This window comes from Lycium barbarum, chromosome 4, assembly GCF_019175385.1.
Source record: "Lycium barbarum isolate Lr01 chromosome 4, ASM1917538v2, whole genome shotgun sequence".
NCBI classification, from domain to species: Eukaryota; Viridiplantae; Streptophyta; class Magnoliopsida; order Solanales; family Solanaceae; genus Lycium; species Lycium barbarum.
Window position 1 is genome coordinate 136,758,139 of NC_083340.1, and position 26,920 is coordinate 136,785,058.

General features: G+C 35.4%; 1 protein-coding gene and 1 long non-coding RNA gene across 3 annotated transcripts; one reads left to right on the forward strand and one right to left on the reverse strand.

The window, feature by feature from the left end:
• Window positions 1-1,213: 1,213 nt before the first annotated feature.
• LOC132636616 (cytochrome b6-f complex iron-sulfur subunit, chloroplastic) lies at window positions 1,214-5,997 on the reverse strand. Its single transcript, XM_060353575.1, has 5 exons — window positions 5,837-5,997; window positions 4,720-4,967; window positions 2,533-2,650; window positions 2,197-2,379; window positions 1,214-1,503 (listed from the first exon to the last, which is right to left on the reverse strand). The coding sequence occupies exons 1-5, from the start codon at window positions 5,873-5,875 to the stop codon at window positions 1,402-1,404; spliced, it is 690 nt and encodes a 229-aa protein (XP_060209558.1). The 5' UTR covers window positions 5,876-5,997; the 3' UTR covers window positions 1,214-1,401.
• A 15,422-nt stretch (window positions 5,998-21,419) lies between these two features.
• On the forward strand, window positions 21,420-26,826 carry LOC132636617 (uncharacterized). 2 transcript variants are annotated; one of them, XR_009581344.1, is made up of 5 exons: window positions 21,420-21,846; window positions 23,143-23,190; window positions 25,054-25,087; window positions 26,452-26,504; window positions 26,594-26,826. It is a non-coding gene; the product is annotated as an uncharacterized LOC132636617 (long non-coding RNA). The 2 variants fall into 2 exon arrangements; XR_009581343.1 differs by having other exon boundaries at window positions 21,423-21,812.
• The last annotated feature ends 94 nt before the right edge of the window (window positions 26,827-26,920 follow it).

The following is a 26,920-nucleotide window of genomic DNA, read 5'->3' on the forward strand; positions in this document are numbered from 1 at the left end:
TTGGGGGGTTCAAGATAAAACTATAGTTTTCAGGTGATGGTTTTGTTGTAATTGGAATTTTAAGTAAACAAAGATGAAGTGAAACTATTTCTTGAAGGTTTGATGCTTGATGAACATTTTATGCTGAACTCGTTGGAGGGGGAAGAAATGAGCTCTTGTTTCATGGAGTGTCTTCTCTTTACGTTGTTTTTTTCCCTGTTTCTCTTTTATTTTTAAAGACAATCCTTTAAGAAAATCTGAAGCCTTTGTGCAGTAATTTAAGAAAAAAATATCCAACCAGAGTTCCAGGTTTTAAATTGTATATAAGTATGAGTTGGGATTATTGACTAAGTAGAAGGAATTTCTTACAAAAGTTACTTTTATTTCATTTAGAATAATAAAACACTATTTTTCTCAAAAAGTATCTAAGCACCTCAACTTTAAAAAAGATGAGTTAAATATGTTTATTAAAAAAAAAAAGACTTTAGTGACATGATATGTCAATTAGGAGAGAAAGAGACTTTTGAGGTGTTTAAATACTTTTTGGAGAAAAGTAGTGATACATGAGTGACCTTATTGTCCTACATGAAAGAAAAATGATTTTTGCAGGACATTCTCTAAACTTAGGTGACCATCCAAGGATTTAACTCCCGTGCCGCCCTATTGCCATCCTAAATGGTCATTAAGTTATAACACATTAAACTATAGGCATAATACATAAACATGCCCTCAAATTTGGCCTATGCTAGCATGTATGCCCTCCAACATTGGGTGTGCACAAGTAGACACCTCAACTTGTATAAAGTTGAACACGTAAACACCTATGTTGATGTGGCACATGAAGTTTGAAGGTGTCTAGATGATCATTTTGTAAATTGAAGTGTTCAACTGACAAAATTGAGACAAATTGAGGTGCCTACTTGTGCACACCCAAAATTGATGAGTATACTTGTCTATGCCAAGTTTGAGGGTATGTTCACGTGTTATCCCTTAAACTAACAAGGGAAACCTTTGAGAACCACAACACATTTTAGGAAAGAAACATATCAGAAGATTGATTATGAAATCCATCAATTGTCTATAATCTACACACTTATTAACACTTAATAAATGAAAATATGATTTTGAACATTAACACTGATAAACAAGTGGTCGACTTTTGTTTTTAGGATCACATTCAAAAACATCTTTTAAAGACCTTAATGAAATGGAGTGATGTAAATAAAGTGATAAATACAAAAAAAATAAAAATATATATATATATATAGCTGTACCCCAAACAAAAAATGTTATTTTGGGACTGCAAGGATTGTGTTTCAATAGTTACATTTTTTTTTTTGTTTGATGATAGAGGGAATAAGCTCTATGTAACAATGATACAAGAGAATATATATACTATAATTATAAAGCTATATGGTATTTCTAAGCCCACCATGGAGCATCACCAGTTCTGAAGTCTGTTTCAACCCATGGAACAAACACCACCTTCCCATCATCAATGTCTGCATGAGCCAATGCCAAGGACTGTGCCAACCAGAAAAACAAGATGTTACTAGTCATAGTAACTGTTTTTCATTATGAGGGACCACAACAACAACAACATACCTAATATAATTCCATAATCCCACCAGGTGAGGTCTGCGGAGGGTAGAGTGTACGCAGACCTTACCCCTACCTTTTGACGGGTAGAAAGTAGAAAAAGAAAAAAAGGTTGAATATATCGACAACCCATTAAAGTTAGTAAATATGTACAAATTAGTAATTTAGAACCAACTAATCTAAAAGAACTAGAATCCCGAACTCATAAGCTTCAAATCTTGATTCCGTTGTTGGGGTCGGTTTTTTTTTTTTTTTTTTTTTTTGTGTGTGTGTGTGTGTGTTTGGGGGGGGGGGGGGGGGGGGGGGGCAATTGATGATAGCAAGTGTCACATTCAAATTTAGGATTTTCTGCTATTATTACGGGTTGATGTTGCCTCTAGCCTGGTTGTGAGGCAAACTCCGAATCCAGAATCAGTTAAGTTTAGAAGTATGATCTTAGTGTATGTATACCATTTTATATTCTGTTTTTCATATTTATACATAGTTCGAGCAAAAAAACAATGGATTCAGTAGGACCGACCGAATCCGCCCTGAATTTTCTTCAAAGTCTGAAGGCTCATTGATAAGAAAGATATAAAGATAGCTACTACAGCATGGAAAAAGGAGTTTATGACTTACCAAAGGAGCAGGTCCTCTAACAACTCTTCCTTGGCTGTTGTATTGGGATCCATGGCAGGGGCAAATGAACTTGTTCTCAGCAGTATTCCACGGCACAACACAACCAAGGTGGGTGCACACGGCATTGATTCCATAGGTCGCGAGTGTTCCATCGTTCTCCACGACAAGGTAAGTAGGATCTCCCTAGAATTTCATTGCAACAGTATCACGACATGGAAAACTCAAAATAACATACATGTTGGAAGAATTGTTTAAATGCGCCACGGATTTATTAAGATCATTAAGCAACACTGAATTACAAAGAAATTCCTATATTAAAAGAGAAGGTATGAGTACCTTTAATCCTTGTGTGAGGGTTCGGGTTCCAGGGGCATGAGTTTTGAGCCATTCAGTTGCAACGACATCATTACCTAACGCATCCTTGGCAACGGTACCACCACTACCACCTCCGGAGCTGTTGGATCAATTCCAAATGGAACGACAAATCATGAGTAATAGTTAGTAACGCGGACAATATGAGATCAAGTCCGTCTAGTGATACAAAAGCATTGCATACCAATAATTCATGCATATAACAGCCTTTTCTCTCCTTAGATCTTGTTAAGATGAACGAATATCAAGTTTTCAGGCTTATCATTTCAGGAAAGTTTTATTTTTTAACGTATTGGAATATCTTCCAGAGTATAAAATATAATAAAAAACACTACTAACTGAATAAAATTAACTTATGGTCTACAACTGAGACTCCTTAATAGTCAATACAACATATATGTCTTTTTCTCTTCCAATAAAAATGAATGACAACATCAAAATTACAGCCAACGTAGTTGATCCTTCTTAACGGATAGTTTTCAGAAATTTACCATGCTGAATGTTAGAAAATTGAAGTTAATTGGTACTGCAATCCTGTCCAATTCAATTAAGAAGGCGTCTAATTTCTTCCAGAAAAAGAAAAGAGTTAAGGGTCAAAAACACACCTCAAGTCAAGTATCACCTTTTTTTGAATTTCCTACCTGAACTATCAGGTATGAGAGTTTCCTACCTAAACTATCACCAATTGGTTTGCAAAACACACCTCAACTATTAGTTGTTCACTTTTCCTACTTGAACTGTCACCAACTAATTTTGCAAAACACAACTCATTAAAAGTGAATAACTAATAGTTAAGATGTGTTTTGCAAACTAGTTGGTGATAGTTTAGGTAGGAAAGGTGACCAACTGATAGTTGGTAATAGTTTAGGTAGGAAACTCCCATAACTGATAATTCAGGTAGAAAACTAAAAAAAAAAGGTGATACTTGAGGTGTGTTTTTGACTAGAAAACATTGTTAAATTACAACTTTAAGGGGTCGTTTGGTACACAGTATAAGGTGGATATCGCAGCACTAACTTTGGGATTAATTTTATATCATGTTTGGTAGAAGGTAGATAAATTTATACCTTCCACCAAACAAAGCATAAAATGAAGCTTAAACTGACAGATGACATATCCCACCTTATCCCATTAACCTTGAGATTATTTTATCCCACCTCCCAAATGGAATAAAATAATCCTTGTATTTTATCCCGGGATAATTTAGCCCGCTTACCAAACGACCGCTAAGGGTAAAACTTTTACACCAGTTGCTCAAATATGCAGAGATGGCAAAAGAGTTACAAATGTGACGGAACTTGAACCTAGAAACTGGAGTATCAGTCTGATGAATTAACAATTCAAAAGCTTGATCAGAAGAAAAAGCAGCCCTCTGGCATTCAGTTAACTTCGTAAAAGTTTACACTAGTTGTCCTCCTCTTACATCCCCATGAAATTTCAAAGCCACATAAAAATGCCACAATTTGAAAAACCTTATCTAATAGGTATAAATTTTACACTATCAAGCCACAAAAAAGGAGTTAGATAGAAGAACAATGTACTAACAAAAACCAATTAAGATAGAATAACAATGTACTAACAAAAACCAATTGCAAGGAGAAGGCAGAATAAATTGAATATAGTTTTACACTATCAAGCCATAAAGCAGGAGTTAAACAGAAAACGATGTACTGACAAAAACCAATCTCAAGGAAAAGGCAGAATAAATTGGATCGGGAAGTAACAAAGCTCCTAGCTAGACCCCCTAATATAAAACTCAATCCTAGTAAGTCGTTTTATATTTTTGAAAACTGCTTCGATTGATAGGATTTTATATGAGATTCATGATGCTGATGAGATTAATATTCCAATCTTTCTTCTTAGAATTATTAGTTACTATGTTATTTCTTTTGATCTGCCTAAGCTCTAGTGGGCAGAGTTATCCTTTAATTTCTCTGATAGAAAATAGCAAACACCTGATGAAATAATTGAGTTACGCAAGTTGATCTAGACATCATCATCATCAAAAAACCGTGTATATATATATATATATAAGGTTAGTACCTTATTAACTGAGCTGATAATATAAAAACTACACTTTCAATGCATAGGAGTTGAACTCAATGCAAAACAACAGGGGTCTAATTTGTGACCAAAGGAAGAAGAACTAACCCAGGTGGTGCAAAGAAAGTAGCATAAGGTACAAGCATGCCTCCAGTGGGAAGAGCAAGAGCACCCAATAGAAGCAAATTCATGAGCTTCCTCTTTTCCATGTCTGGCACATTATCTGCAGGAATGCTAGTAGCCATGCATTTCACTTTCATCCTCTTATCCTTTCCCAATCCAAGGCCATTAACCTTCATGGGCTTCACAAGCAATGCTTGTGAAACCGATGACAACCCGCTCTTGCTCGAGCATAGCTGAAAATTAAGTAAAACGTGAAAAACTACTACAGTGACAGAGCCAGTATTTCCACTAAAGGAATTCAAAATAGTATAACAAAGTAAAGATACGAAGAAGTTTAGGGAATTCAACATCTACTATATTTGTACATAAAAGATAATTTTGATATTTTGTGTACACTGTAATTTTGCATGTTCAATTAAAACAGATTGTTGTGATTCGGAGCCAGAATATTCACGAAGAGTATTCAAAATATAAAGAAGTAAATATACGAAGAAGTTAAGGGATTCAACATCTAGTGTATATGCATAAAAAGTAATTTTGACATTCTATATACAGTGTAATTTTGCAAGTCCAATTAAAGTAGATTGTTGTGATTACAGTGGCAGAGCCAAATTTTTCACTAAAGGTATTTAATATGTAAAGAAGAAACATACGAAGAAGTTAAATGATTTAACATCTACTATTTATACATAAGAAATAATTTTGTCATTCTGTGTACAGTGTAATTTTGCAAGTTCAATTAAAGCCGATTGTTGGGATTATAGTGGCAGTGCCAGAGTTTCACTAAGGGAATTCAATATATAAAGAAATATAATAGGAAGAAGTCAAGGTGACTCAACATCAACACTATATACATAAAAAATAATTTTAACATTCTGCGTACAATGTAATTTCCCAAGTTAATTAAAGCAGATTGTGGTGATTAAAGCAGAATTTCACGAAGTATATTTAAAATATAAAGAAGCAAACATACGAAGAAGTCAAGAAAAATTCAACATGTACGATATATACATAAACAATAATTTTAATACAATATGAGTTTTCGACGAAGTACACTAGCTCTTCCCACGGTTGTGCATTAAGATGGTTTCAGTTTAATTACCTGAGAAGGAGATACAGGAGAAAGAGTAGAAGAAGCCATGTTGCTGTTTTTGAGAGTATAGAGGAAGTGGATGATGTTATTCTTTGTATTGTAGAAATAATAGATTAGGAGAAGATGATCAGAGTCACTCAATTACCAGATAAGGCAGTGCCCAGTAGAGCCACACGTTTGGATATTAGCCTTTCAGATTTTTCAATTGGTTTCTATTTTATATTTATTGGATTATGAATTATCCTCTTTTCGAGTTTGCTGTCTGTTTTCTTACATTTCAGTCCTTTGTTGTATATCCAACAAATGAGCTGTTGGGCCTAGTTGGGCTCATAAATGGGTCATTCGCACAAATGATCTTATTCGGGGGTGGTCCTTAATTTTGGTCCCTCAAATTGCTGGTCTTTAATTTATATCCTTTGACATTTTAAGTTGTCGAAAATATTCTGAGACTCTGAGTTCAAATCTCAACAGAGTATAAAATATAAAATTTCGCAAGACAGAATTTCATAGCAAATTAAGCCTATTCGGGAAAAAATTAGGCCTTAAGGCCTAATTTCTGTAGAATCTCAGCAGAGTAAAAAAAATAAATCGTAAGGCATAGTTTCTAGTTATGCTTTAAGCCATAACTTTACCCCTTCTCCGGCATAACTTCCTTATAAGGCCTAACTTGGAACTACATCATAACTAAGTTAGGCCTTATGAGGCTTAACTTTGGCGAAATCTTGCCTCGTGATTTTTTTTTAATTGAGTCCGGATTCGAACCCAGAAGCTCGAATTATTTTTTGCTACTTTTTTAAGCGAAGAACAAAAATTAAAGACTAGCAATTGAGGGTCAAAATTAAAGACCAGCGCGTTTGAAGGGAATCGGCGCAAAAAAAATCAACTTTAAAATCATTCTTGTCGAAATAAGTCCGTAAAATATTTTCATGGAATGCCTTATTTGGTCGTTGTCATTTGAGCAATAACTTTTAAAATTTATTCAACGTATGCTTAGGCAAATATCAAATAACAATACGCGGCCTCCTACTCCTGCTCCTTCTTGTACAATAGCATTTTTGTATCCCTAGCAATTGAAGTATAATGTTTTGCAGGTGTGATTCTTGAATTTCAAATATGATAAGAGAGTCTAAATAAGATGGTTATTGTTGTAAAACTTGAACACTGGCAAACCACGAAGGGTCAAAATACCCCTCCACTATGACAAATAGGATAACTTTGCCCTCCATTTGAATTCGATCCTAACTCCCGTTTGGCCATGATAATTTTTCACTTTTTTTGGAAAATTATTTCACTTTATTTGGAAATGAGTGTTTGGCCATGAAAATTTTAAATACAACTTGAAATTGTATTTGGAATTTGAAAAACACCTAAAACTTTGTTTTCACTTTTAATACATTCAAACAACCGAATATTTTTTTCAAAAACTATAATCAAACACAACTCCAACTTCAGAGCCTGTTTGGCCTAGCAGTTTTGGGGCCAAAAACACTTTTTTTGAGAAAAAGGCACTTTTTTGGATACTTGAAGTGTTTGGCCAATTAGTAACTGCTTTAAGTAGAAGCAGAAGCAGTTTTTCTGCGGTTGAGGAGAAACAGAAAATTTTTGCATTTTGAAAAAAGCAGAAGCAGAAATTAATTTTCTTCAAGACAAAAATATCCCTACCACAAATACATATTTACCAAGTATATCCCTCATTAATCCATTAGGGATAAAATCATTGAGAATCTTCGTGATGTATGAAGGATTCTACTTATTTTTGCGTTGAATTTTAATTTGTGGATTGATTTTGAATTTTTTTTTTTTTGTAGTTTTTTTAGTATATTTAAATGACCGTGTTGATATAATATCAATATTTAATATGTTTTTTATTTATTTTTGTATCATATTAATTAAAAAGTTTAATATGTACTTTTAAATTTTAATTAGGTAAAAGTAAATTTAATAAATGTCTCTCATAATAGCTATTTAAAATAATTTCTATCTGTAAAATAATTTTGATAGTAAATGTTTATTGATACTTGCCCTTTTTCTTAATTTGACACTCAAAAGCAATGTTTAAGAAGATTAGCCAAACCCAATTTTCTTATTAAAAGCAGTCAAAAATATTTTTCAAATGAATTAGCCAAACACAAACTACTTCTCATAAAAAGTACTTTTTTGAAAAACACTTTTCAAAATAAGCAGTTTTTAGCCGCTAGGCCAAACAGACAAAATTCCAAATAAAGTGAAAAAAAACTGAATTTTCATGGCCAAACGCCTATTTATAGTTGTTGAATAGCTGAAATTTTCCCTTAGATATGATCCCAAATATGTCCTTATCAATGAAGAACTTGCTTAAATTTGTCCGTCAAAATTAACGGACCTTCAATAACTTATTTTTACTCATTTAAAACATATTTTATTATTGAAATGGAATGCCATTGAAAGATATTAATCTTAACACTAAATTTTTCTTATAAAAATTTTTGTCAAGGAAATTAGCTGACCCAAGATGGTTAAAAGAGTTGGGTTACATCTAGATGTCTTTCCCCCATTAGAAAGAAATTACTCTCTTGAAGTTAAACAACAATTGAACCGAACACAAATTCGAGAAAATCAAATATCTTCTATGGAAAAATAAATAATCTTCAAGCACTCAATACCGAATCAAAATTCTCAAATATGTGAGAAATAATTGAAGAAATTGGGAGGAGTTATTATATATAGTTGACAAAACGATTTAATCTTTATGAAAAAATTATGATTATTGTCATGCCAAAAAAAAAAAAAAAGATTAATTTTATTTTTGTTGAACTATAGTTATGAATAGGATCACAATTACGTAGACAAAAAAGTATTGATCTTCAAGAAGCCGAAAGAGACTTTATTAGTCATACGTTGAGCCAAAAAGAAATGTTCGGGAAAAATTTCTCTCATCCTTTTGATGTGTATTTTTAAAGAAAAAAAGTTTCTATATATTTTTTTAGCTCTACCTCTCGTCGTTTTAGAAAATAGAAGTCAAATAAACCTTTGACCAGAAACTATAGGGTTGCTTGGAAAAGTGAATTTTGTTAGTCTTGAGAGATAAATTTGAGCAAGTTCTTTAATGATAAGGGTATATTTGGGGCTTTTAACCACGTGGTTGTGGCTACGATCCCCACAGACGGCGTTTTTTTATTTTATTTTTAAAAAAGGTATACTTGGGACCAAATTCAAACAGAGAGTAAATTTGTTCTATTTTCCATAGTGAAGGGGCAAATTTGAGTCATTCCACAATGATAAGGGCAAATCTAGGACCAAATCCAAACGGAGGACAAAGTTGTTCTATACTTCTATTTGTCATGGTTGAGGGGCATTATTTTCCTTTTCCATTAGATTTATTATTATTTTGACAAATTGATGATTGAGATTTGCTTTTATGATATTTGAAACTTATATTTCAAATTTGAGATCATTTATAGTAGATTTAGGTATTAAATCATGTGCTAAATTGTTGAAATTCGAAAAGCAAGTCATTCCGGGGCAAAAACTTGTTCAGAAAAAAATGACTAACTTCAGGCATATGTGTCATTTTTTTTTATTTTTTTTTTTGCTGAAACGAAGGATTTTATAAAATAATTGAACAGTACAGTGGGTGAGGATGATCTTAACGATACATCCTCTAATTTGAGTTATTGGTGCGTGAGGTATATCTTAAGGATACTACCTCTAAAATATCATTGTTTAGATAGGCCAAAATAAAGAGTTCATCCATAGCTTTCGTTATACTTTAGGGCAATTATACCCTTACCGTTATACTATGGGGTCAATTATACCCTTATGTCTAACAGCTGCCACGTGGCATCATCCCAGCCCTTCAAAATTATTTTCCCCTCAAATAATTTTTTAACCACTAAAATAACCCAACCTGACCCGAATTTTTTTTTTCCAGCCAAACCCATTACCCCTTGGCTAGAAAAAAAAATTCGGGTCGGGTTGGGTTATTTTAGTAGGTAAAAAATTATTTGTGGGAAAAATAATTTTGAAGGACTGGGATGATGCCACGTGGCAGCTGTTAGACATAAAGGTATAATTGACCCCATAGTATAACGATAAGGGTATAATTGGCCCTAAGGTATAACGAAGGGTATAGATGAACTATTTCCCAAAGTTCAGGGGTAATTTTGACCCTTTTCCGAAACTAGTTTCCCCTATATCTTCCATGTTGTCCACTCCAGAATTTGCATGTGAAGCAAGGCATATCTGTCTTAAGTTCATGCAAAAATGATTAAACTTCAGGTAAAAAATAATTGAATTTCAAGTAAAAAATGGTTGAACTTCACGCATACGTGCTCTAAATTCATGTAAAAATGGTTGAACTTCAAGCCAAAAATTATAATTGAACTTCAAGCAAAAATTGACTAAACTTCATATATACGTGCTTTAAGTTCATGTAAAAATGCCTGAAATTTATTTACTTTTAAAGTGTCCGAAGTTGAACTTTGACAAGCTAAACTCAGGCGCGAAGGTTTGAACTTCAGATATCGTGTGTCTGAAGTTAATTTAAAGCATATAAGCTTGAACAAATTAAGAACTCCGAATATAATTTAATTGGAGTCCTGAAATCGACTATCCGTGCACTTCCCCTAATAAATTTTACAAGTTCTCTAACAAAAAGAAAAGAAAATTTGGCACTTTGCTATAGAAGAAATTCAATTGTTTTTTTTTTTTTTTTATTCTTAAAAAAAAAAAAAAGGCATTGGGCATATATAGTTTGTCTGCTTAGACAAAGAAAAGTGACCTGTGCTACAATAACATACGTTCAGATGTGCTCTAGAGTCTGACTTGCTTTATTACTTTTCAACTATGTTTAAAAGAAAGGATAAATCTTTATGGTAGTTGCACAGATTCATATCTTCATTTTGGGTTACACTAAATAGGAAACAATTTAATAGCCTAAGCAAAAAAAGAATAAAGACCAATAACTCTAGCCCCAAAATTTCAGACTTACACAAAATTTCATCTTTCATTATTGACCTTTTTTGAGCAATAAGTTCTCTTTCATCAGTCATCAGAAAAACTTTTTGTTTGAATTCAAACATATGATCACTCCTTACAACAGAGTCACGTGAAGAAGCAATAACTCTTGCCAGGCGTGCTTCTGTATTGAATTTATTTAAAGGAAATTTAAATTAAACAAGCATATAATTTGAATCAAGTAAATATCAACAAAAAGATGGATTCCGATTTACTAAAGGAAAAAGATTCTTCTTTCCATAAAAACAGGACTCGTTTGGTTGGGGAACAAGTTATCTCGGGATTAGTTATTCCGAAATTATTATTCACTATCAATGTGGGATAAAAATAACACTACAATTCCAGATAACTAATCCCAGGAGTAATTATCTGGGAATTTTTCCCCAACCAAACGTGAGGTAAAATCATCCCAAATTCTATCTTGGTTTGCTAAACTAAACTATTCCTTCCGTTCACTTTTACTCATCCAGTTTGACTTTATACACATGCTTCAAGAAACAATACTACTAATTCATATGAATATTTTTACCACAATACTCATATTAATTGATGTTTATATAGTCTTAGATCTTGAGAAATAATTTGAGGAATAAGTAATTAATGCTAAGAGTAAATATGAAAAAAAAAAATCTCTTGATATACTAAAAGTGACAAATAAAAGTAAAAATATATTTTTAATACAGTGAACAATTAAAAATACACATGTACTTTTTTATTATAGCACATGTAATGGACAAGTAAAAATAGTATAAAAGGGAGTACCTTTTTTCAAATTTTACAATCCTTGTATCCAAATGCCCACCTCCTAGTTTCCATACAAATTCTAAGAACTCTCTTTTCTCCCGTCTTTCCCCCACAGTACTCACGCTCCTCTGTCACTTTTTTTCCCACCATTGTTCACTCCACGATCTTCTCGAAGCTTCTAGAAATCTTAGGGTCTCTTAGTGTGCTTTACAATTTGAAGCTTCAGTTCAATGCTCCACAAAGGGATTTTTCGAACAATCCAGGTTACAGTAAAATGATTAGAATGCATCAAGCATTCAAGAAAATTTCAAGTCGGTATGTAGAAACGCTACAACGAGGCAAATGTATCTGATTTCTCGATATATATAGAAGAAAATTCAACAGATAGCATTTTGATAGACATTCTGTCGCCTGTCGGACCTGGTCGAAGGAATTCAGGTTACACAACCTTATATTCCCGTCCTCTCTCTAGAATGTATACCGAATTCTATCTGTTGGTATTTTCTTCGATATGTATCAGAAAATCCCGTACACTTGCCGCATAGCGTCTTCCACAGAACGCCTTGAAATTTTCTCCTTGAATGTTTGGTACCTACCGTCGTTGTAAGTTTACGTGATTCCTGTTGAAGAAAGGAATACAATCAGTTAATACAGCTGGTCAGATGAGCTTAGCATAGCAGTCTGTTACATGTTAGTTATAACTGTATTTGTGAAAGGTAGTTAGTGAAGTAGCTAGTCAACTAATTCTACTGATATACATATGTATATATAGAAGATACATAGCATTGTAAACTTACACGTTCAATCATTCATTTATGTTAATGCTACTTGCAGGAAAAGGAATTCTAGTCTGTTTAACACATGGACACACAGTACACTTATTGAGTATTTCAGAAATATTGTCTTTTGAACTAGGTAGTAATTTGGATAGAACAGATGAAGGCACATGTCCAAATCTCATATGTCATAGGTTGATCTCTGATTGATTAAATTCTTGACTGGTTTTAGCTGCTAGAGTTACACCATGAGTATGATCCCCAGGTGATTGATTAAGTAGATATAGCCCATCCTTTTGTCTACCAATCTCCTTCACCTTCCCGTGGGACAGATCCTGAAATATACAAAAATCAGGATAAAACAAGGCCGCACATTTTAACTCTCTTGTAGCCTTAGAAACAGACATTAAGTTATACTTAAACTATGGCAATAAGAACACATTTTCTAAGGTATTTCTAGGTGATATAGAGCTTGAACTAGTGTATGTGACCATAGAAATGTCACCATTTGGTAGATAAATAGGCTTTGGATTCTTACTCTTAATGACAGTTGATTTATCTAGCATATCTATATTGGACACCATATGATTGGTGGCACCAGTGTCAATAATCCGTTGCACTAGTTTAGCTAGAAAAGCATTACTTATACCTGTATCCTTACCAGCTGTGTTATCCGCTTGACTCTTAGACCCTGTAGCATTGACACTAGCTGCGCTCTTATTCAGCATCTGAAGAATCTGGTCATATTGTTCTTTGGTAAACACACATGCTCCAGGTTGGTTTTCACTTGCCTGTTGCACCAACTTCCCTTGATCAAGTGCAGTGATCAACCCTTGATTGACCTAATCTGAGGGATTATTATTGCTTAACACAACTGGTTAGATGAGCTGTTAATGAGCTTAGTATAGCATTCTGTAAAATGTTAGTTATAACTGTATTTGTGAAAGGTAGTTAGTGAAGTAGTTAGTCAACTAATTCTACTGATATACACATGTAAATATAAAAGATACATAGCATTGTAAACTTACACGTTTATCAATGAAAGTCATCTGATTCTCTTCTTCATCACTAAGCTGTTCTTCTTCTTCTCAATCACCTTCTTCTCTTCTTTCTGGTTTCATACAAAGAACTCAAACATGGAGTTCTGATTATCTTCAATTCCAAACAGCCTGTTCGAGACGCTGCTAGATGATTGTTGCTTACCTTGATGCAGTAACTCTTGCATTAATTGAACGCACTTACTAACCCCCTGTTTGGATGGTGGTTTCCCGTGGTTCATTAATGTACAGTATGGTATGGTACAGTATGGTGTTGTATTGTATTGTACTGTATTAATGAACACCATGTTTGGATAGACTGTATCGTCTGTTGTGGTTTAATAACATTTGTATTGTTTGGTTTGACTATATGGTACTGTATAATAACTTATAAGTTTACTAAAATACCCTTAACTCTTAATTAGAAACTTGTTTATATATATTAATAAAACTCAGGTAAAGAATAAAATAGGAACTTTAAAAAATAAGTAGGTAGTGGGTGGGGGTGGTGGAGGGATGGGTGGTGTGAGGTGGGTGGTTGTGGGATGAGGGTGGGGGTGGGGTTGGGTGGTGGTTGTGGGATGAGGGTGGGGGTGGGGTTGGGTGGTGGTGAGGGGTGGTGGAGGGGTGGGTGGTGTGAAGTGGGTGGTTGTAGGATAAGGGTGGGGGTAGTGGGTGGTAAGGTGGGGGTGAGTTGTTGTGGGGTGGGGTTGGGCGGTGGTGAGGGGGTGGTTGGGGTGGGTGGCAGAGGAATGGGGTAGTTAGGGGTGGGAGTGGGTGGTAGGGCAGGGGTGGGGTGGGGGTGAGTGGTACGGTGGGGGTGGTGTGGGATGGATGGTGGAAGGTGGGGCAGGGATGGGGTGGGATGGATGGTGGAGGGTGGGGGTCAGTGGTAGGGTGGGAGTGGAGTGGGGTATAATGGAGAAATGAAATATGTAACCACGGAAAAACCACCAAATCCGTGGTTACGAAAATTGAGACTTTTCATGGTTATTAACCTTGGAATGAATCACGGGTTTACAACACTATACCACATAATTTTAAGAACAATGGAAACAAACATGGTTTCATAGAAAACCATACATTAATGAACCACGGGAAACCACCATCCAAACAGGGGCTAACTCTTCATTTTACTGTAACTATACACTAATTGAAGTAAGTTTTTGTTACACCTCGGAAATTTTTTCGTTCATGCACAGTGAATTGACTGCCCAAGGGCATGATGCATATGATGTTTTGATAAGTAAGAAATAATATTTAATGATTCTAAATGAGATTTCAAAGACATTGGAGGTAGGAGACGAAAGTTGTTAAGGAAAGCAAGGTATATGTTGTGTATCGGGAAAGAATTTCGAGTATCGAATTAATGATGGCTTAACGACATTTTGGAGAAGAGTTATAATGTCCCTTATATTGGTAATGAAGTGCCAAGTAAGTTTCAAGAAGAACCCATAAGCCAAACATGAGCATAGGCCATCCAGAGGGCGAGTTAAGGAAACATCTTCGTAATGATCTAGGTTGGAGGGGCAAACACGCTATTATAAAGTTGGAATTTTGGAAAACCACCACAGGATGAAAGTTGTAGACAATTGAAAGATCTTTCTAACCATAGGTGGTGGTCCCTCACAGCATATCGGGATCAAAAGTTATGGCCATTTTACGACAGACAGTTCGGGGGCAGAATATCACGTTCTGGCACACTTTGCGGCGCAACATGCAACTCGCATGTTCAACATGCGACTCGCAGATGCAACCGCAAAGCGTGCCAGTGAGAGTTGGTCAGCTGGCATGATTTGCGACACAACATGCGACTCGCATGTTCGACATGCGACTCGCATAGAGTGCCGCATGTTGTGTCATTCCAGAATCTTCTGGACAATTATATATAGACCCAACTTCGTTTTTAACCCATTTTTTCACCATTTTTGGTCCGAAAACCCTCTAGAACCCTCTCAACACTTCATCCACAAGAAAAATCAAAGGGAACCAAGATTAACAACATCAAATTCATGAACCCAAGTGTGTGAAACTCAAGTAGGATTCATCTTCTTCAAGAAAATCCTAAGGAAGGTGAAGAAGGGTTTTGGTGATAAAGGGAGGATTCAACTCTAAGCTTGTTCCACCATCATCTAAGGTATGCTTCATGGTTTTATTGTGCTATTTAAGGTATTGTAAAGCTAAGATGCTTGGATTGTAGAAAAACATGGAAAATGAGTTTTGGAAGGATGAGTAGTGTCACTATTGAATGGTAGTTGAATGAAACCATGAACGTTGATATGTTGTGATCATGAGTATGCTATAAATGATGTTTATACCATGAAATAAGTGTGATGTATGAGAAAAATGTGATGATAAGCTAAAACCACTAAATGTGGAGAAATTCGTGGATTTTGCTAAATGTATATAAATGATGATTGTTGGTTTCTATATTATGATTATGGTTGCGAATGTTTGGGAGCTGAAATAGAATATGGGAAAAGTAGTAGAAACAAAGGAAATGCTGCCCAATTTTCCCTAAAAATAGTAGTCCGTTCTTATAATTGCTTAGCTAACGACAGCATGAATTCTCTTGAAGGTATACATAAGTGCATCATAGGGGAAGCAAGCAAGCTATAAGAATAGTAAACGTAAAAGATATGTGAGGCTAGTCCTTTCTTTCTATGGCATGAATCCGATGGTATGATTCTCCTTTCTCTACATGAATTCTCTATATATATCCCGAAAAAATCAAGAATCTATGATCATGAATAGCTATATGAGACAAGAGATATGTTATGAGTCCAATGATGATAAGCTTGAGTCTAAAGACTCTAGAGTTCATGTTATTACATTCCTATAACGCTAATGATATCGTATGTTGTATACACTCACCTCATACCTTGTTTCCTCCGAGGTGAAGCAGAATACCGTTAAGTTAAGTATGTCATGTATTGTATACACTCACCTTATGTATTGTCCCTTCAAGGTGAGGCAGAACACTATTAAGTTACAGATGTCTGTTATGGCATACACTCACCTTATACACTACTTCCTTCATGGTGAGGCAGGATACGTATAGATGTCCATAATGAAGTCGGGGGATCACGACCCTACGTCACCCCGACAAAGTATAGTTGTCCTTGAGTTCTTATGCATGTATTATGATGAGCATATTATGATGATGTTATTACACCGCTCCTATATGGACGGGCAGACATACACACCACTATAGTGGGCAGCTTATACCCCGGACGCGGGAGGCCTGGACGCAGGCTATGATTATCACACCGATCCGATAAGGACGGGCAGCTTATACATTATCACACCGTACCTATATGGACGGGCAGCTTATACATTATTGCATACATGAGATGATGATGATGATTATGAGTAAGTCAGCATGTGCTATTTCTTCTATAAGTTACAGTCATATATAGTTGCTCCGTATTGATGCTTCATTCATCTCATTGACGTATTTTCATTGTTATGCCTTACATACTCAGTACAATATTCGTATTGACGTCCGTTTTCTTTGGACGCTGTGTTCATGCCCACAGGTAGACAGGGAGACGGCGCAGACTTATAGGAGCTATCAGCAGAATTTCAGGAGCACTCCATTATTCCAGAGGTGCTAATCGAGTTTATACTTTTGTGTATATATATGTGTATATATATTTTGGGCATGACGGGGTCTTGTCCCGTCCATATGTCAAGTACTCTAGTAGAGGCTCGCAGATACGCAGTGTGGGTTAGATGGTCTCACGAGATGCTATATAGTATAAATGTTATTTTGATGGCCAAGAGGCATATATCTATATAAGTATTTACGTTTTATATGAAATATGATTTCCTACGATTTGAGTATAAAAGTAATAAAAGAGCATGAAATGAGTATGATGAGACATAGAACGAGTGGTGCTCGGTGGTTAGCCCCGGGTACCCATCGCGGCCCCTAGCTGGGTCGTGACAGTTTTATGCTAAATTTTATTTATTGGGTAGACTACATCATGTGGACATAACCATCTATTTATTTATTTTCAAAATTTCGGATAAATTGTATTGGTTAAAGATTTGTATGGCACTGTAAGGACAAACTGTGAGATTCAGTGGCCGTTTAGCCATGAACAATTTTTATTTTTTCTTGAAGTAGAAATTTCGAATTTTTTTCAGAATTTGAAAAACACCAAAAAGTTGTTTTCACTTTTTTGACTTCAAATCATTGATAAAAATCCAAAAACAACTCCAATTTATATTCATGCCCAAACGCAACTCCAATTTTTAATTACCGTTTTTCACTTTGAAAACAAAAACTACTTTTTTCGCGTGCATGCTCACAATTTCATGGCCAAACGGGCCCTTAGAGTCTCTAGCTTAGGAGAACCCTTAATTTTTATTTTAGTCTAGATGAAGCAGAACTAGAGGTGGCAAAATGGGTAAAAAATATGGCTATCCGCCCGACCCAACCCATTTAAAATGGGTTCAATATGAGTCAACCCATATTATCCACTTAAAATATGGGTAAATTAATGGGTAAAATAGATAAAACCCACAACATATAGAGTGTGTTTGGTATGGACGAAATGTTTTCCAATTTTCCCATTTTTTATTGGTCAAAATGTTTTGGAAAATATTTTCTCTAGAAAAATAAGTTCCTTAACCACCCCCTCGTACCCCCACCCCACCCCACCACCTAACCACCCCTACACCCTCACTACCCCCACCCCACCACTTAACCACCCCCTCCTACCCCCACCCCCACCAACCCTACTACCCCCACTACCTCCTATCCCCACCCCTCACCCCCTACCCCCACCACCTTTCACTATCTCCCTCCCCACCCTTATAACCACCTACCCCCACCCCCTACCCATATCACCACCTACCCCACCCCTAACCCTATCACCACCTACCCCCAACCCCTACCTCTCATCTCTCTACCACCACCCCCTATCTCTCAACTTTACAAAACTAGACATTTTGTGAAAGTAGTAACTTTACAAAAGTAGCCGCTTTTTCAAAGTATTACTTGGGAAAAGTAGCTACTTTTTAAAAATAGTCGTTTTGCAAAAGTAGTCACTTTTAGAAAATAACCATTTTGTGAAAGTAGATACTTTTTAAAGAGGTCATTTTTTTAAGTGACACAAAAATGGCTACTTTTGTAAAGTGATCATTTTTTGAAAAATGACAACAAAGTTGCTATTTTTGCAAATTTACATTTTCGGTCGTTTTGCAAGAAATATATTTTTGCAAAAATAACCATTTTTATGTCACTTTTCAAAAATGATCAATTTACAAAAATAGCCATTTTTGTGTCACTTTTAAAAGTTGGCTAGTTTACAAACATAGTCAATTTTTGGGGTTGTCTTCAAACTGCAAAGTAGTCGTATATGAAATAGACACTTTGGGAGGGGGTGGGTGAGGGTTGGGTGGAGCGGTGGTGTGGGATGGGGTGGAGTGGGGGTAAGTAGGTGAAGATGAAGTGCGTTCGAGGGTGGTCGTTGGGTGGGGTTGGGATTTGGTTGGGGAGTGGGTGGTGGAGGTGGGGTTGGGCGGGTAGTTTCCAAGAATGATTTTCTTGGAGGTCGTTTCATTGAAAAGTTTCGAAGTTTTATTCATCCCACAAATGTTGAGGCGCAACTATGTACCAGGGATTAGATTTGTGGACAAATGGTAAATTAATCTTTTTCCATATTGGCTACATGAAGCCAACATCTTTAAAGTAGCTTTGGATAATATGGATAAGATGGATATCCATATTATCCGTCAGGTAACTCATTTTTTAACTGTGTTAAATATGGGCGGGTCGGGTAATTGATCCGTTTTTTGTCAACCCATTTTCGATCCGGCCCATATCCAACTCGACCCGCTCGTTTGCCACCCCTAAGCGGAACGTATTAGAGGATTTGTTAAGCCAATCCCGGATTGTGGCTTAGTTGCTGTGGTGGTTCAACCTCTCCAAATACTGGTTGAAGACTTTTTTTCTTTATGGGATATTTACGCTCTGTGTCTATTTTTGAAAATATTTACACCACGTAGCCCATACTTTGATCCCTTCCAATTAATCCGTAAGAAACACCTTAAGTCATTTATTAAGGCTTGATGTTGCTTACTTGAATATGCCTTGAGTTGACCTGCAAAAGAGGCCAGTATACTTTATATAATTTTACGATAGCTTGCAGAGATAAAAGAGCTTTAGTTAGGCAATTATGTTGGAGTTTAACAGAATGCTAACCTACATTTTTCTGAAAATCAAATTTAAATTTCCGTTTCAGAGTCACATAGGGAAGGAGGCATGGAAATACAACTGTTTGTTGAAGCAAAGTTTAGTGTAAGGGATAAGATATGCATTTAAATAGTCTTACATCATATGGTCGTGGTTTAATTTGATGGGCTTTAGAAAATTTCAGCCAGGTCATTCATTGGCAGAACAGATTTAGAGCTAATTGAACTATCAATAAATGTAGATATTAAAAGTTCTTTTAGTATGAGTTAGGCATGCATTTGACTAAAACTAACATTTACAGCTTGTAAATATGCTTACAAACCTTACAATTTGGTAACTACCAACTGATTTCAAGATTTTATTTATTTATTTAAAGTTAGTTTAACTTTCATTTGTAAATTTTACAAACAAATGTGATTTTTTCCAAGATAATTGAACTAAGCGCTTTATAAAATTAGTCTGCCACATCCTTTTAACTCGTTTTCCATTTTTTTTTTCCCACAAAAAGTGAATCTTATAAAAGTGTTTGCCATGAATCAAGCCCAGTACTAGGAGTGCAAGGGTGTCACACAAGCTGGTATTGGGCCATGAAGGAGCAATAGGACCAGAAGGCCTTCACAGAGGTTTATTTGGAATCCAAACCCAATTAACAACTGGTTAAAAGGACTACGGCTTAGAAGAACAGTTTATGCAAACAGTTATGAAGTATCTGTATTCTCTCATTCCTTTCTCTGAGTCCTGCTTTTTCATCTCCTTCTGGTTATCCTTCGATTATTCCCTTTATTCTCAGTTAAGATTATAAGATATATCAATGTTTGTATCGTGAATTTGGAGTTGTTATAGTGTCATCGCCCAAAACTGAATAAGGAATGCATCTAATTTGTTTTATGAGAAAAGACATCTTTTCATCCCTGAACTTGGTAGCAAAACTCACTTTAGCAACTAAACGTAAGTTATATTTATATACCCCCCTTAACAACTTACGTTTCAATTATTTTCCACCTCTAATGCTGATGTGGCAAAAAAAAAAAAAAACATGCGCGTAAATTCCATAAAAATAAGGCGGGCCCACTGATGTGTGTATATTGTATAATAAAAAATAATAAAAATGGGCCCCATGGCCCCTAAACCTTTACCCCACCTCCCCACCCCTTCCCTCTCCTTCTTATCTGTCCTTCAAAACGTTGCTTTTCCTCATCTTCTTTCTTCTTCTTCTTCTTCTTTTTTTTTTTTTTTTTTTTTTCATTTTTCTCCTTTCTTTTTCTAGATAAATTGAAGAGAGCAAATGTAATATTGCATCTATAAATGGGTAAATATAAATAAACATATCTTTATCTAATTTAATGTGAACACAAAATGCAAATGAAGATGGGCAGTTCGTGCAATTTCTTCATTGTTGTTGTATAAGTCCATTTGAAGGGCAGTTCGTGCAATTTCTTCATCGTTTAACAACAATGAATTATGCGTTTCTGGTAGTTTTCGAATCAGATTTGAAAAATGACATTGAAAGTTTTCGAAGAAGCAGCAAGCTTGCGGAGAGTGGAAGTGGGTAGAGTGGAAGTGGGTATGTTATTGAAATTGGGATAAGCCTCTGTTATCGTCTCTATTTTTCTAAACAGTAATGAAGAATTGAAGAAATTGCACGAATTGCAATGAAGAAATTGCAATTCGAATTTCAGTCCAAAATTTGTGAGTTTTCTTAATTTGGTGATTTGAATGAGAAGTAGAAGTAAAATTGGAAGAAGATGGTTTGTTGGAAATTCACTACAGGAAAAAGGGTTATCTGTGACCATTATGTAGCGACGAGATAAAAATCTAGTCCTTGAAGGTATACCTTTAGAGACGAGATTATGTGCTGGCCCGTAATTGTCTATTTTTCAGGGAAGAATCTTAATTACGTCCCAAAATAAATTAAGATCTGGTCCTAAAAAGATAACCAAGAATAAATATAACACTAATATAACAACTCTTTTGCGAAAGAAAGAGTCCGCTCATCTCTCTTTCTCCATTGAAAAAAATTCCTTAACCCTAGCCCCTCAATCTAACAATTATTCTTCAATGTTTCTCCCAAATACAAAATTAAAACCGTCCAAGACTGTACTGGTGTTTTTCTTCCATCGTTTCATGTCTCTCTTAGTCATTTGATAGTTTTGACAGGTTTGGGGAAAATTAGGACTGGAAATCGACTATTTTGACCCAGAGAACACCGTTACTTCGCCGATTTTCAGGTTTCCTTGGTGACCCATTAATCTTTTTGAATGTGTATGTGTTTCCTAAGAACCTTCAGCTTTTTGTTATTATCAACCCTTCTTTTCTCTTTTGAGAATTTACTAGTACTTTGTCCAGATTTTTAGTGTCGAAAACAGAATACTCGTGTTACTTTTTTTTTTGGGCTTTCAATATCTTAGTTTCTATAATACGCATTTCCAATTATGCAAAGTATTCGTATTAGTGACATCAATAGATTCTTCGATGAATGGGTTAACTTTTTTGGTCTTCAAAAAGTTTAAAATGTGCTATAATTTACAGTTCTCTAATAATATTGATGTTATGTTGGTGCTTTTGGACTCCTTACAGCTTTAATAGACTCATACCAGCTATGGTAAGAAGAAATAATGTGTATCAAGGGTTTTTACTAACTAATACTAGTCTTAGTTTTGCAATCAAAACATATGGTTCATCTAGTGCTTAAGCAAATATAACAAGTAAGAAAAGAACATCAGGTACACGTGAAATTTTACTTTGTTCTCATTACTATTGTGACCACACCACACCAAGTATATCACCTGATAGTGACATTACCAAGATATCAGGGATAACATCAATGTAAGGTTGAACATGGACAAGAAACATTTTAAAATGATGTGTAGCATGATGGTACTAGCTAAGATTTGTATGTTATATTCTTTTTATGTCACTTTTGGTAGTAAATCACATATCGATATACCTAAGTTTGCTTCTTCATTTGACCTTTTGGGACTTGTGTGGGACTTGTATTAGTTTTGTTTGTACAAATATTCACTTGTGTGGTAATCACCTTCAATTTTAACTTCTTGAATTTTCTACCAGCTTGGTAGGATCATTGAGAGCATAGTGGTACTAATTGATTCAACTGAAAACTACTCTTTTTGTCATTTCTTTATTTCCCTTTATATTCCCAAAGTCTCTAAGGATCACATAAGACCAAATAACATGCTTGAGATTTTTCATTGTATAGCGATCACATAAAAATCAAAGCAAATGAAGACTGTGTTTTATGTGTTTGAGATTGAACCTGGATGAAAGTATATTGTAGTCACTAGAAGATCAATTAAACAAAATGATTTGGTGCATGTGTTTTTGTATATTCATAGGGGAAAATTCTTGAACTTATGCAAATACTGCTGTTTTAGTTACTCTTGTCAAGAATTTCTATCAAAATGGAGAAATCGTGATATGCATTTTGAAGGTTTGACTGATGTGTTTTTGTATACTCACACAACTATACTATGGTTTTTCATGGAAACATTGGAAGATCTTTAATCTTGCTTATCTTTTGTCTTTCTGTTGTTTTTCTAGTGCTTTTCCTAAGAGTAATAAGGGTAATGACAGTCACTATACAACAATGTGAGTTCAAAATTTTCCATCAACTTATCTTTCTTGATTCGAACCTTCTCATTTTCTTATTCTTTTTGCCTGGAAGACTTTTAAGTTGTTTCATGTTTGGATGTTAGAACTTTGATTATAGGAAAGGGTCAAAAATACCCATCTACTTTAGTTTATTAGTCAAGTTTGCCCTCTGTTAGTGAAAGTGGTCAAATATACCCCTGTCGTCTACAAAGTTAACACATTTACCCCTATTTTGACGGATTCCCCCAAATCGGACCTCAATTACCCAATTTTAATCGAAATTACCCATTTCAAATGGATTCTCATTTAAACCTGACCCGCAACCCACAGACCAAAACTTCATCTGCAGCATTGCCACCATCAACAGAGCCTCTTTCAATCATCCAATATACCCTCTCTCTCCTTAACTCTGCGACCACCATACTCAATATTAACGATACCACTTTCCTCATTGAGAAAAAACATGAATTAGAGATTAGAGCAGGTCTGGTTGTCTTCTTTCTTCGATCCTTGAACTGAAACCACCATTGATGGAGCTTCAATGGCGGCCAAAGGGGGAAAAGGAAAAAAAAGATTAGAGCTAAAATTTTGATTTCAGTAGCTGGTATGAAAGATTGAGTACCAATTGAAAAGCTGTTGATCTTTCTGAGCATAAAAACACCCGAAGTTCATAGGATTTCTAAGATTGCTATTGAGGATTGATTCAAACAGCAAGACGATATTAATTGAAATGAGTTGTAGTGGTTTGTTGGTGATTTAGAATTTGTGCTTGAAAATACTGGTTCCATTCGTCTGAGCGAGAACGCCGAACTGAAACCACCATTGGCAGAAGTTAACGCTCCATTAAAGCTTCAAAGTTTAAATTCTGATTTTTGCAAACGAGCTTCGTTTTGAGTGGCCATTTTTTCAAATATCTACTTAGTGGAGGAGAAAACAAGGAAAAGATTTACTTTACTTGAAAGTAGAAGGGAAGTAATAAATCGTAATTTTGTGCTTACAGAAAATACAGTGCTTTTATTCTGGTATTATTATGCGTGGTTTATTTGTTCATGATTGTAGTAGGTCCTTCAAGTAACAATCTTACACTACCAGTGAACTTCAGTTGGTCATAAGAGAACAGATAAACTTCATCAATTGGGTACCTAGAAGAATGAGAAGGATGGTTGCTGAAAATAAACATCCTGACAATAGAAAATTTTGTTAATTTTTGTCCATGGTTGAAGGAATAAGACGACAAGATTTGGGTTTTTATTTAGTGGATCGCGGGTCGGGTTTTAATGGGGATCTGTTTGAATGGGTAATTTAGATTGAAATTGGATAATTTAGGTCCGATCTGGGGGAATCCGTCAAAATAGGGTAAATGTGTTGACTTTGTAGAGGCAGGGGTATATTTGACCACTTTCACTAACGGAGGGAAAACTTGACTAATAACTAAAGTAGAGGGATATATTTGACCTTTTTCCTTTGATTATATTCATCTCTTAGCTCTATGAAGTTTATATGGATCTTCCTCAATTCAAGTTGGCATTTTCTATTTTCATTAGTGATGAAAGCCGCTCTATGAACACATGACTCTGGCTCCTTGTAATATGGCAAAGCTCAGTCGCCACTGAAGTTCTCTCATGAGAAATTTATCCACTTTATGCTCAAACATGAAAGGAAAATGATATAAGGTTCTTTGTGTGGCTTACAATGGAAAACCTTAATGGTGTTTGTTTTGTATTTAAAATAGCAGAATACTTTTCATTTTATTGATTATGTAGTTTGAATGGTGAGTGTAGCAGATTATGAGCCGATTGCTGTGCTATTCAAGATTGCATTTGTCTATTTTAAGACTTGTTTAATTGTGGGAATTTGCAGGGCAAATCCGGTGGTGTGCCACTCACCGTGACAGGTTCTTTCTCATGGCTCCATTCTTTCTAGAGAAAACTACCACTATTTATGCTATTATAGCTTTATTGACAAAGTTCACTACTCATACAAACTCTTGCTAGCTAGAGATAGGGATAACAGTTGAGAAGCTAAAGAATAAAATGCAATTGAATTATCCAAATTTTATGAAATTCACATTAAGCTGCTTCATAGTAATGTTCTCATCAATAGGAACTGCAGCCCCAATTTCTGCAGTATTACCAACCACAAGAACACCCTCAAGCTCTATATGATCTCCACTTCCACCAGTGACACCAGGAGAAACATCCTTTACCAGTGGTGCAACATTGCCTTGCACACCATGAACTGCTTGATTTTTATCAACTGTAGTCGACTTAGTATTATTATTAGTCGACTTGGGATCTTTATGAACTTGAGCCACAGAAGTATCAGGTACTTGAACTAATTGCTTCTGCACAACATCTGCATTTGTCTTCACTGATTCCTTCACTGCAACAAGTTGCTTTGAAGTACCTGCCTCCTCCACATGATATTCATTCCCTTCCTCTAAAGCAGCAAACTTATTAGTAGTTTGCACATCATTAGCATTAGGAACTACTGCTTGCACTTCCTTTCCTGTACCACCTCAGACAAGTGCTGCATCTGCAGTTTGTGCACCTTGTTTTTGTCCATCACCATTGCTCTTCACCTGCTTCTTTCCTTTGGCATCTTTCCACTTGTACAAATCCTTAACAATTCAGGATGAATTTTCCAGCAGCCTGCCTCATCATGCCTTTGTAAACAACAATTCTTGCAATCCTTGGGCATGAAATCATAATGTATTCTCGCCCATTTAGCCTTGATTGCACCAGTTGTATTAGGAATAACCTGAATTTGTACCCTTTTAGGATGATTAACAAGCAAGTCAACTTCTACCTCTACTCTAGCACAACTTGGCCTTGTCTTATTCTTAGTAGCCATATCCAACTTCAAAGGCTTCCCTATTACTGCTGCCATAGGAAAGAGCTGAGATTGGCCAAAATAATTAGGTGCTAGGGTTGGAAACGAGATCCATGCAATGGTTATAGTAGTCTCTTCCTTAGGATTAAACCAAGGATCCCACTTCAATGTACGCATAGGATAATACCATTGCCGCTCGGTGGCCTAAGAGGCCATGAAAGGCCGAAAAGAGCTCAAAGCTCCATGGGAGCCGTCAAGGTTTTTTCTTTATATTTCTAACTTTGCCACGGGAAACAACGGCTTAAGTTTAAACACTTCCATTATGCTTCTCACAGTTATTATTTTAGTTGCGTTTTAAAATAGACTTTGATTCTTGGTTAATGCATCCCGAAACTTTTCTAATTAATTTTTCTTATACTCTTGCAGCCTCGATGATTTTGCTGGATAACACCTAATGAATTTATTAGATTGCTTTTGGGGTAAGCGGTATAACTACTACTAGTGTAGAATTTATATATCTTATCTTACTAATAGTTATTCAAGTCTTTCCAAAATTTTGTACTTACAGGTTTTGAAGATTGAATTTGACAAGACAAGATGGAAGTTTAGAAGATGCACAAGCTCATTATTTTGCTAGGAATGTTATGCACTCGCTATCGTAGTCTAGCTCGAGTGTTAGCAACGTTTTTTTGTTAAGGTGTCGAGCAAATATTGAAACTAACATCATGGGATGTTAACAATTTTACTGTAATTAATAACTCTTGTCTTCCTCTTTATATATATATAACGCTTTTGTATCTAGATGTTTTAGTAGGAATCCGACATTTATTGATAAAATAATTTTTTTGTGACATCGAGCTTTCGGGAAGACTTGCGGTCAATAAGAGACCAGAAA

What these genes read in the sequence shown, in the direction of transcription:
- LOC132636616 (XM_060353575.1), bottom strand. Translation starts at nt 5,875, where the DNA reads ATGGCTTCTTCTACTCTTTCTCCTGTATCTCCTTCTCAG. An exon ending in CTCCTGTATCTCCTTCTCAG is followed by an intron (nt 4,968 to 5,836) that starts GTAATTAAACTG and finishes CTTAATTTTCAG; the next exon opens with CTATGCTCGAGCAAGAGCGG. An exon ending in ACTTTCTTTGCACCACCTGG is followed by an intron (nt 2,651 to 4,719) that starts GTTAGTTCTTCT and finishes TTGATCCAACAG; the next exon opens with CTCCGGAGGTGGTAGTGGTG.